The sequence below is a fragment of the Uranotaenia lowii genome, chromosome 2 (assembly GCF_029784155.1).
Source record: "Uranotaenia lowii strain MFRU-FL chromosome 2, ASM2978415v1, whole genome shotgun sequence".
In the NCBI taxonomy this organism is placed as follows: domain Eukaryota; kingdom Metazoa; phylum Arthropoda; class Insecta; order Diptera; family Culicidae; genus Uranotaenia; species Uranotaenia lowii.
The window spans coordinates 168,589,841-168,602,257 of record NC_073692.1 but is presented as its reverse complement, the minus strand read 5'-3'; the positions used below and the strand labels follow the sequence as shown (position 1 = coordinate 168,602,257).

General features: G+C 40.5%; 2 protein-coding genes across 2 annotated transcripts; one reads left to right on the top strand and one right to left on the bottom strand.

The window, feature by feature from the left end:
- Positions 1-6,491: 6,491 nt before the first annotated feature.
- On the bottom strand, positions 6,492-8,921 carry LOC129742073 (uncharacterized). The gene is made up of 2 exons (XM_055733919.1): positions 8,762-8,921; positions 6,492-8,416 (listed from the first exon to the last, which is right to left on the bottom strand). The coding sequence occupies exons 1-2, from the start codon at positions 8,919-8,921 to the stop codon at positions 6,492-6,494; spliced, it is 2,085 nt and encodes a 694-aa protein (XP_055589894.1).
- Positions 8,922-9,435: 514 nt separating this feature from the next.
- LOC129742072 (uncharacterized) lies at positions 9,436-11,712 on the top strand. The gene is made up of 2 exons (XM_055733917.1): positions 9,436-9,442; positions 9,788-11,712. The coding sequence occupies exons 1-2, from the start codon at positions 9,436-9,438 to the stop codon at positions 11,710-11,712; spliced, it is 1,932 nt and encodes a 643-aa protein (XP_055589892.1).
- Positions 11,713-12,417: the final 705 nt, after the last annotated feature.

Here is a 12,417-nt window from a genome sequence, read left to right as displayed (position 1 = left end):
CCAAGCGGCGCTTTTTCTCCTGGAAAATTCGGACTCGCTGCCTCTTCCGCTGTCGGTGATTTTCCACATTTTGACGGGTGCCTCTTTGCACTACTGCCGCCCGCGCGGCAATCTCTTCGTACATCACCCTCTTACACTCCTTGTCAAACCAGTCGATCCGTCGAGATCGCTCCACATAGCCGATGACGTTCTCCGCAGCACTGTTGATGGCTGTCTTGATGGTATCCCAACAGTCCTTGAGAGAAGCTTCGTCTAGCTCGCCCTCTGCCGGCAGCGCTGCTTCGACCGATTGCGCGTTGTCTGCCGCGACCTCAGGTTGCTTCAGTCGTGCGATATTTAACTGAGGCGGGCGCCGGTTTCGTGTGTTGTTCACTACTGAGAGTTTTGGGCGCATCTTCACCATCACCAGATAATGGTCTGACTCAATGTAGGCGCCTCGACAGGATCTGACGTCGATAATGTCCGAGAAGTGCCAGCTGTCTATCAAAACGTTGTCGATCTGTGATTGTGCTTGGTACGGTGATCTCCAGGTGTACTTGTGTGGGAGGCGGTGCTGGAAAAAGGTACTACGTACGGCCATTCGTTTGGAGGCGGCGAAATCTGTCAGTCTGAGGCCGTTTTCGTTGATCAGCTGGTGCGCACTGAACCTTCCAATTGTCGGTTTGAATTCCTCCTCCTGGCCGACCTGAGCATTAAAATCCCCGATAACGATCTTGATATCATGTTTTGGGCAACGGCCGTATTCATGCTCCAGCTGCGCGTAAAATTCGTCTCCTTTCGTGATTTGGCGAAAAACGTCAAGACGAACCACAGCGGTCGTATCATGCAAGCAAACACCCCAACAGGATGCTGAAACAAAACCTGGTTGCCAAAACCAGGGCAAGGAAGTTGTACGAGAAAGTGTTGACCAAATACAACGAATGCATTTTGATGGACAACGAAACTAACGTCAAAATGGATTGTGGACAAATACCCGGTAACAAATTTTACCTTGCTAAGCGTAAAGGGAATGTTGCGGATAGATTCAAGTTTGTTTTCGCAGATAAATTTGCTCGTAAGTAGATGATTTGGCAAGGGATCTGTAGTTGTGGGAAGAAGACTTAGATTTTCATCACTGGGGACACAATGAATGGAAATGTTTACAAAGAAGAATGTCTCCAGAAGAGGGTTTTGCCATTCATTCGGTCCCACCAAGGTCCGGTGAAGTTCTGGCCGCACCTGGCAAGCTGCCACTACAGCCGGGATGTCGTTAAGTGGTATAAGGAGAAAAAGATCGATTCTGTTGAAAAAGTATCAATCCACCAAACTGTCCGGATTTTCGTCCCATCGAGAAATATAGGCCAATAGTTAAGGGCAAATTGAAGAAATGTGGCAGAACCATGAAAAAACCCGCTCAAATGGAAAAGTGGTGGAACAAGATGGCGAATGAGGTGATGTGCAGAAAATGATGAGTGGTATTACAATAAAAGTTCGAAAATTCATCCGAAAAGCTGACTTGAAACAGACTTTAAACGTTAACCAGCGCGCATATATGCAAACTTTGCTTCAAACGAAATCGAATCATACTTTAAAAAGCCTTTTTAAAATTTAACGATTAAAACGTAAATCATTGGTTAAAGTTTTCCTTCAATTTCTGATGATTAACAGTCTCCTTTTATTGATTGCATTCTTCATTTACGAGTTATAAGGGTTCTTCTTAACGGGGGCGTCTAACCCCTAGTTCCCTTACTCAAATTCACAGCAGCAATTCCAATTAAGCCATAAATTTTGTGCCGCTGTTGAACAATCTAAGATAAAACTATCTATTACACGAGCGATGTACGAACCGTTAACATCACGAGTGATTTAGCAAACTGCCGAGCGTGGGAGGCAGTCGAGAAAATTGTGTTTGTACATGGCATCTATTTTGTTTAATTCTCGGAAGCAAATTAAAATTTAACGCTACTTTTCCTTGTATAAACATGGTTTCGCTCTCAGATCGTTATCGGGAAGGTGTAATCGGCAATCGATACTCCTGTTTATTGTTGTGATATTGAGAGAAAATATCTATCTGGATATGATTTTGTGCGATTTAGCTATTTTATGTTATTAAATTATTGTAAAATCATTAATACTAGACATTTTCTATAGTAAACAATATCGATACAAGGTAAATCGAACAATATTTCAACAAATGTCTAGTGAGATTTTTCGATTTATTTACAAACTTTCTACATGACAGCTTCCAAAACATAATCATTTCTTTAGATTAAAAGCTCGAATCTAACACATCTCAGTTTTTGCGTTCCACTTCGCCGTACCCAATTATGATCGTCCCACCATAAACTAATCTCGACGACTTGACTCTTTGACATGGGCGACGTCGATAGGCCGATTGTGCTGGGTTTTTTACGGTTTAAATTCGGGGTGCAATCGCGTCCAGCCAAGCTAGGCAAATCAGAGGAAGACAGCACACGAGAAGAGTAAAAAAAAACCCCCCAACTCTATAATCAAACCCGCTCAACAGCCCATTACCGCTAGGTGTAGGAACTGTGTGTATATTTACGGCGATGAATGGAGCTAATTCACGTCAAATATTTGCCCGCCCTTGCCAACTTACCACAAAATCACCGGTTGGTTGGCTGTTTGGTTCAACATGTTGGCTTACATGCCCCATGAACCTGGACCAAAAGTGCTCGTAAGAGGTCTACACTGCTCAATCATCATTATCATCTACGAGGCGACCTACAAATTATAAAATATCTATATTTCAGTTTAGTGAACGTGATCGGAAGGCTGAAAAACTCCCCCCATTTGAATCAATTGGAGGTTCGCTGCTCTGGCTATCTGTCTGTCGCCTATGCGTTTCGTTCCGTTCGGTATCGATGGGCCCGCCAATAAACAACAATAAAACTAGGTATCATAACTTCACCACACCATCATCATCATCGTCGTCGTCATAATCGATGAGCAACATGTTTACCGTTCGACATTTTCCCACGTGATGATAGAGCAGCTCAAACTTCAAGATCTGAATAGCCTATCCTCTGAACCCGCAAGACCGAAACGCCAAAAGGACTATCCTGATAAGTAATTTGTTCTGTTTGCTTTTGGTCGCCTCGAGTCGTTTGTCGCATTTCGCGTAAGTTTATCTGTACACACATATTCCAAGTTTATGATCGAGGTTTCGACCCCATAGACAGAGGCAGATGAGAAGGGAGCCGCGATTAACTTCTGAGCCAATACCATCGGTTTCTTATCAGTGAACCTCTCAATGGGGGACAACGTCTTATAGGTAGGAAGTAGAGCGTCTCAATTGAATCGATCGGTTGTTTTGGTTGGGGGAGTGACATCGATGTTTGACGAATCATCAATTTTCACACGGGAAAATCTAGCTGTTTAATGGAAATTCGTTGGAACGGTGTTAGAAGATTGAATTATCATAAAATACTCCATCGGGTGATTGAACCTAGCGAATATGACTAACTGACAATTTGTGTTTGAGTTGTATTTGAAAATTTGAAGAGTGTTTATTAAAACTTGCTTCCAGGCGCTAATCCATACCCTTACACAACTAAGAACTACGAATCGTGCCATAAATTCAATATGGAAGGAATTCGCATTTCGGAAAAGTGATGTAATTGGACATGAGAAAGGTTGAGGATATATGTAGTATAACCCTTCCCACCTGAGAAAAAGAAACCTCCCATATAACTTTCGTTTTTATTTCGTTTTTTTTTTTCGTTTTCACCATTACAAGTTGACCAGAATATCAAGAGTTCATATGTACTGGAGTAAACCAAAGCCCTGCTTATCATAAAAACTTGAAAGTGGGAATTTTTGTCGCGGAATTTTTCTTTCTATTGTTTGTAGCACGGGGCACAAGCCTACAAAGTTCTTGGATGAAATAATGAGCATACATTTAGGGTACGGTTGCTATCCGTCCTGCAAAAGCGGGACATGTCCCGCTTTTTTGTTGGATGTTCCGCTGTTCCGCTTTTTCCTTCAAATGTCCCGCTTTTTACAAAGTTCACTGACTTACACTGGATAAAAAATCTAACTTTAGTCTCAATTGGAATTCATTGGTACAACACAGAAAATCTTACAAAAACGTCTTTTTCTCAAAATATGCGACATTTTGCATAGTTTGTATATGACTATACTGAATTACTTTAAAGCTCTTTGCATTATGGTGCTGTTATACTGAGGCGACAAGCAGAACGTTGATTTGTGCCATGCGCACGCGACATAACTGCTCTGATTTATTCATCATGGAAAAAGCGCAGACCTGACATAAATACTGAGCGCTTTGGAAAGCGCGACAAAGCTGATGCCAGGGTGGGTGTTTTGTGGGTCTGGTTTTAAGCACAGTAGTTCGAAGATCTGTCCGAATTTGTGATAATAAACTAAGGAGTGTATCGAAAATTAACTATAAACATATTTGGGCCTTCTACTTACTAACTAACGCGTGAACGCGCACAACAGTGCTCACCTGTATGTAGCATCTTGATCTGTCAAGAGTGAACCAGCGCTTTGTTTACGTTTGAAACATTCGTTTCTCCCAAAATGTCGCGAATTAAAAAAGAAGTTAAAATTCGTGTGTTGGACACTTGTATGCGAGAGAAGGGCATCTCGATGAATGAAGTGGTGAAACGTTTCGGCATTCATTCGGCGAGCGTAAAATCCATCATCCACAAGTTAGGGGAACACTATACGTTCGATGATTTGCCAGGAAGAGGCAGAAAACCAGGACCATCTGACCCAAATCTGGACCGTAAGGTAATCAACCAATATTATCATCCATACGGGATTTGGCGAAAAAAGCTGGGACGTCGATCGGAATGGTACAGCAGATCAAGAAGCGGAACAACCTAAAGACATACAAGAAACAGAAAGTGTCCAAACAAACGGCTTATCAAAACTCACGAGCCAAAACCAGAGCCCGGAAGCTGCATCATCGGATTTTGCAGAAGCTAGAAGCGTGCATTCTCATGGACGGTGAAACTTATGTAAAAGAGGATTCCAGTACTCTTCCGGGACCACAATTCTACACTGCAGCTATTGCGGAGGATGTGAGTGACCATGAGAAGTCGAGGTGGAAAAACTTGGCCAGAAAATGCTTGTGTGGCAGGCAATCTGCTCCTGCGGATTGAAGTTGGCAAATTTCTGTACAAAAGAAACAATAAATGCCGATATCTACCAAAACGATTGTTTGCAGAAAAGATTGCTGCCACTATATAATAAATATACCACTCCACCATTGTTCTGGCCGGATTTGGCATCAGCCCACTACGCTTAATTCACTCTTAGATGGTTTGAGGATAACGATGTAGATTTCGTTGAGAAAGATATTAACCCACCAAACTGCCGTCAGCTTCGCCCCATAGAACGATATTGGGCTAACGTCAAGAGAGTTTTCAAGAAAGATGGTAAGGCCAACAGGACCATGGTGGTTTTCAAGAAAAATTGGAATGCTGCGGCCAAGAAGTGTGATCAATCAGCTGTACAAAACCTAATGAAACGCGTCAAGTCGAAAGTCCGATAATATTATGGGAGAGTGGGGAATCATGGGTCACTTTTTTTCGTTGTTCCATAACTTCTTTATTATAAAAGATAAAATGAAAATAAAAAATGGTATGGTTTTCTACATTTTCAAGGTATCATAAGGTATTTTTTTGAAAATTTTAATAAGCTATTTTCCCTAAAATCTGACTGTTTAAAAAAAGCAATAATTTTTGGATATTGAAAAATGGTGGGGAATCGTGGGCCACTTAATCCAAATTGACCAAATAACATGCAAAGTTTATGAGTTGATCCAAAACTGTGATTTCCTAATTCATTTCGTTATTTTAAAGCAATTTCAGATGATGAAATAAAAAAGAGAGCTGTGTATGATCGAATAGATTCCAAAATCTGGCCCGCGAACGTTTTGGCAAAATTTCTTATAAAGGATAGACAAAATATTTTTCATAACTCTTCATTTGGCATAAGAAAACTTTACAGATAGAAAAAACGTATTTTAAGTTCTGAATGTGTATAAAAACATAAAAATATAGGTGATTCAAGATGTGTGGCCCACGGTTCCCCACAAGCTATGATTTGCAAATTGGTTGCGTTTGTGTGACTTATTGATGTTTCATCAAAAATTCCTTTTCCACGTGAAAGATCATGACAAAACTAAGATCATAAGCGTATGAGCATATTTTTGTTATGCACTTTAGGTTCCCCATCGATGAAATTAGCGGGTGTTTTTTTAATTATGCAAGTAAATTTTTTCTTCTCGTTTTTTGGATTGATTTTTTTCGGTGATTCAATGAAATAACTGCCGTGTAGTTTACGTTTCGGTTTACTTATTTTATTTCAACCATCTTCAGAACTAATTTTATAAAAAATAAACGGAAAAAAAAATGTTTTAATTAATTAATATAAACTTTCTCATCTTTCCTATCTACTATCTTTCGTTTACACTAATAGCTTTTTTACACCCGCTGGGGCGGTCACATTGATTTTTTCTAGTCACTGTTGATGCTGCTGCTGCTGCGGCTCGCTGTCGACTGAATGTGTTCCGTTTTGCGATGTAGTTCCATTTCCTCTTTTTCCCGCAGCTTTTTCCACAGTCCGTTGTACACGCTCGAGATGCCTTTTGTGTCCTGTTGGATGTTAACTGCACGATTCTCTCGCATCTTTATGTGCAGTTTTTCAGCTATCCGACGGTGTGTTGTATTTGGGATTCGTTCGAGAATTCTCGTTTTCGGGAAATCAAACACATGACCGGGGCCGTTTTCCAACGCATGCTGAGCTAGGCCTGTAGCTTTCTGTTTTAGACGTACGGTGGTTTCGTGTTGTTTGATGCGTTTGGCAAGAGTTTGCGACGTTTGTCCGATGTACTCATTTCCGCAAGCGCATGTGATGGCATAAACGACATTTGTTTGTTGCATGATCGGAATTGGGTCTTTAAGTTTCGTAAAGATGTTGGACTTGATTTTGTCGCACGGCTTAGGAGCTGCAATCAAATTATGTTTGCGCAAGATTTTCGCAACTTTCTCGGTCAGACATGGTATGTACGGCAACGACATGAAACGGCTACCGTCGGGTATGTGTTGCTTGTTTTCGAGGGTGTTATACAAATTGTGCACTCTTCTTTGTACAACGCTGTCTATCATGTTTTGCGGGTAGTTGTTTTTTCTAAGTATCGACTTGACTGTGGTGATGCTGGTTTTCCTTTTTTCGGCATCCGACAGTTTCAAAGCACGATCGATCAGCGCGTAAGCGGTGTTGATTTTGTGTGTGTATGGGCTTTCCGAGAAGTAATCTAGGTAGCGCCCATCTGGTTGTTTGGGGTACCAAGTCTTCTCAATTTTTCCATCTTTCCTTAGCAACGTCATATCTAGGAAACGGATTGTTTGCTCATTTTCTCTCTCGATGGTAAATTTGAGACTCGTGTGTGCGGAGTTGAATTCGGCAAAAATTAACTCCACATCCTCTTCGCGAGCGACGATGAAACAATCATCCACATATCGTTTGTAGACAGAGAGGTGTATGTTTTTTTCCCTCAATCTGTCGATGCATTGTTTTTCCAGCTGTTCCATCGCGATGTTTGCTGCAATACAACTAATTGGTGAGCCCATAGGGACTCCGTGGACTTGCTCGTAGAATTTTTTGTTGTATTGGAAAAAAGACGCTCCCAGTACAACTCTCAATGCTTTTCCGAATGACGCGAGCGGGATGGTCGTGTATTTCCTAAGTATATGCCATTTGTCTTCGATGTATTCGTATGCGCTTGCCGTCGGTACATTCGTGAAAAGAGAGATGACGTCTAAAGATAACATCACGCACCCTTCTGGAACTTGCAGTTTCGAAATTTCGTCCGCAAATTCGAAACTGTTCTTCACGTGGTATTCTGTTTTTCCAACAATATTCCCGAGAATTGATGCCAGATATTGTGCCATGCGATATGTTGCGGATCCAATCGTAGAGACCACGGGTCGAAGTGGTCTGTTCTCTTTGTGTATTTTTGGTAGACCATACATCCTTGGAGGGTAGCAGTGGAAAATTTGTAGTTTATCTTTTGTAGCTGTGTTAATGTGATCATCTTTCCACCATTCCTCTACAATCGTATTAAGTTGTTTAAGTATTTTGTTGGTTGGGTCCGATTCTATTTCTTTGTATGTGGTAGCGTCGCATACAAGTGATGACATTTTTTGACGATATTCATCAGCTGTTATGATTACCGTCTTGTTACCCTTGTCGGCTTTTGTTATGTAGATGTCTGGGTGATTTTTCAGGAAAATACGGCTGTGTAGAATATCTTTCCTGATCCATTCGTTCTCGTTCGTGATGGGTTGATGTTGGTAGTTGAGATAGTTTGTAACAGCTGTTGCAACCTCAGCCCGAATATCATCTGCTTCATTTTTCTTTTGGATAGCGCACTCGACATCTGCAACAAATTTTACATATGGAATGCTGTGCTTGTTTTGAACATTAAAATTTGGACCCAAAAGAAGAACCCGTTCAAGATGATCTGGGATTTCCAATTCCGTAGTATTTTCAATCCAGCTGGGTTGTTGAGTTATGGTTTTCACTTTTTTCTTTTTTAAACTGGCGATTTTTTTCATTTCTACATTTTTAGTCTTGGTGAACACATGACAAGACTTTCGTTCCGTGATTTTTCGTATTTCTCCGTATTCCGCTGTGTCAAGCGATATACTTAGTCTTCGTAAGACAAACTTTTTGTTCTTCTTTAGCTTTTCCAAAGTTCTTTTTGTATCACTTATAATCACACTTAGCATGCGGATTTTCTGCCGGTGCACTAGTTTCGCTAACTCCTTTGCCGATGCTACATTTTCAACTTGTATTGTAACCCGGTAGTCCAGACATTTTGGTACAAGTTTGTATCGTCTGCAATTTAGCAAAAACTTGAGCCGGTTTTTCATGCGTGCCATTTTGATCGATGTTTTTAGAAGAGATTTCACTGTTGATCCCATTTCGTATCCATGTTTTTCCGTTATTTTTCTCACGAAATACATCGTGAAATATGTTTTCTTTATCAAACTTTTGTATCTTTAAATGTTTAAGTCACCGTTGTTGTTATCTTCTCGTTTTTTGGATTGATTTTTTTCGGTGATTCAATGAAATAACTGCCGTGTAGTTTACGTTTCGGTTTACTTATTTTATTTCAACCATCTTCAGAACTAATTTTATAAAAAATAAACGGAAAAAAAAAATGTTTTAATTAATTAATATAAACTTTCTCATCTTTCCTATCTACTATCTTTCGCTTACACTAATAGCTTTTTTACACCCGCTGGGGCGGTCACATTGATTTTTTCTAGTCACTGTTGATGCTGCTGCTGCTGCGGCTCGCTGTCGACTGAATGTGTTCCGTTTTGCGATGTAGTTGAAAATGTAGCATCGGCAAAGGAGTTAGCGAAACTAGTGCACCGGCAGAAAATCCGCATGCTAAGTGTGATTATAAGTGATACAAAAAGAACTTTGGAAAAGCTAAAGAAGAACAAAAAGTTTGTCTTACGAAGACTAAGTATATCGCTTGACACAGCGGAATACGGAGAAATACGAAAAATCACGGAACGAAAGTCTTGTCATGTGTTCACCAAGACTAAAAATGTAGAAATGAAAAAAATCGCCAGTTTAAAAAAGAAAAAAGTGAAAACCATAACTCAACAACCCAGCTGGATTGAAAATACTACGGAATTGGAAATCCCAGATCATCTTGAACGGGTTCTTCTTTTGGGTCCAAATTTTAATGTTCAAAACAAGCACAGCATTCCATATGTAAAATTTGTTGCAGATGTCGAGTGCGCTATCCAAAAGAAAAATGAAGCAGATGATATTCGGGCTGAGGTTGCAACAGCTGTTACAAACTATCTCAACTACCAACATCAACCCATCACGAACGAGAACGAATGGATCAGGAAAGATATTCTACACAGCCGTATTTTCCTGAAAAATCACCCAGACATCTACATAACAAAAGCCGACAAGGGTAACAAGACGGTAATCATAACAGCTGATGAATATCGTCAAAAAATGTCATCACTTGTATGCGACGCTACCACATACAAAGAAATAGAATCGGACCCAACCAACAAAATACTTAAACAACTTAATACGATTGTAGAGGAATGGTGGAAAGATGATCACATTAACACAGCTACAAAAGATAAACTACAAATTTTCCACTGCTACCCTCCAAGGATGTATGGTCTACCAAAAATACACAAAGAGAACAGACCACTTCGACCCGTGGTCTCTACGATTGGATCCGCAACATATCGCATGGCACAATATCTGGCATCAATTCTCGGGAATATTGTTGGAAAAACAGAATACCACGTGAAGAACAGTTTCGAATTTGCGGACGAAATTTCGAAACTGCAAGTTCCAGAAGGGTGCGTGATGTTATCTTTAGACGTCATCTCTCTTTTCACGAATGTACCGACGGCAAGCGCATACGAATACATCGAAGACAAATGGCATATACTTAGGAAATACACGACCATCCCGCTCGCGTCATTCGGAAAAGCATTGAGAGTTGTACTGGGAGCGTCTTTTTTCCAATACAACAAAAAATTCTACGAGCAAGTCCACGGAGTCCCTATGGGCTCACCAATTAGTTGTATTGCAGCAAACATCGCGATGGAACAGCTGGAAAAACAATGCATCGACAGATTGAGGGAAAAAAACATACACCTCTCTGTCTACAAACGATATGTGGATGATTGTTTCATCGTCGCTCGCGAAGAGGATGTGGAGTTAATTTTTGCCGAATTCAACTCCGCACACACGAGTCTCAAATTTACCATCGAGAGAGAAAATGAGCAAACAATCCGTTTCCTAGATATGACGTTGCTAAGGAAAGATGGAAAAATTGAGAAGACTTGGTACCCCAAACAACCAGATGGGCGCTACCTAGATTACTTCTCGGAAAGCCCATACACACACAAAATCAACACCGCTTACGCGCTGATCGATCGTGCTTTGAAACTGTCGGATGCCGAAAAAAGGAAAACCAGCATCACCACAGTCAAGTCGATACTTAGAAAAAACAACTACCCGCAAAACATGATAGACAGCGTTGTACAAAGAAGAGTGCACAATTTGTATAACACCCTCGAAAACAAGCAACACATACCCGACGGTAGCCGTTTCATGTCGTTGCCGTACATACCATGTCTGACCGAGAAAGTTGCGAAAATCTTGCGCAAACATAATTTGATTGCAGCTCCTAAGCCGTGCGACAAAATCAAGTCCAACATCTTTACGAAACTTAAAGACCCAATTCCGATCATGCAACAAACAAATGTCGTTTATGCCATCACATGCGCTTGCGGAAATGAGTACATCGGACAAACGTCGCAAACTCTTGCCAAACGCATCAAACAACACGAAACCACCGTACGTCTAAAACAGAAAGCTACAGGCCTAGCTCAGCATGCGTTGGAAAACGGCCCCGGTCATGTGTTTGATTTCCCGAAAACGAGAATTCTCGAACGAATCCCAAATACAACACACCGTCGGATAGCTGAAAAACTGCACATAAAGATGCGAGAGAATCGTGCAGTTAACATCCAACAGGACACAAAAGGCATCTCGAGCGTGTACAACGGACTGTGGAAAAAGCTGCGGGAAAAAGAGGAAATGGAACTACATCGCAAAACGGAACACATTCAGTCGACAGCGAGCCGCAGCAGCAGCAGCATCAACAGTGACTAGAAAAAATCAATGTGACCGCCCCAGCGGGTGTAAAAAAGCTATTAGTGTAAGCGAAAGATAGTAGATAGGAAAGATGAGAAAGTTTATATTAATTAATTAAAACATTTTTTTTTTCCGTTTATTTTTTATAAAATTAGTTCTGAAGATGGTTGAAATAAAATAAGTAAACCGAAACGTAAACTACACGGCAGTTATTTCATTGAATCACCGAAAAAAATCAATCCAAAAAACGAGAAGATAACAACAACGGTGACTTAAACATTTAAAGATACACAAGTAAATTTTTGTAACTTTTTTTAGCTTGATAAATAAAAGAAGCATATGATGCGTATTTCAGACAACAACATATAGGAATATATGCTCACGCACAGCGACGACGATGACAGTTGGTTTGAGATTTTTATCTCAACACACATCTGAGATATCAAAAGTGGCCCACGTTTCCCCATGGCCCACGATACCCCACTCTCCCCTACCAATAATTTCTTTTTTACTTTTATTTCATTATAAACTGTGAGAAAAAGCTTTTTAAAACACTTTCGAACTGTTTCTTTGTTTGAATCATCAATAAGATCAATACAAAGAAAAAAAAATGTGCTTATAACTTATTTTCGATACACTCCTTAAATAATATCTAGATCATGGGTGGCCAACATTTTCAGCAGGCGGGCCAAATTTCTAAAATGAGATTTGCTGCCGGGCCAA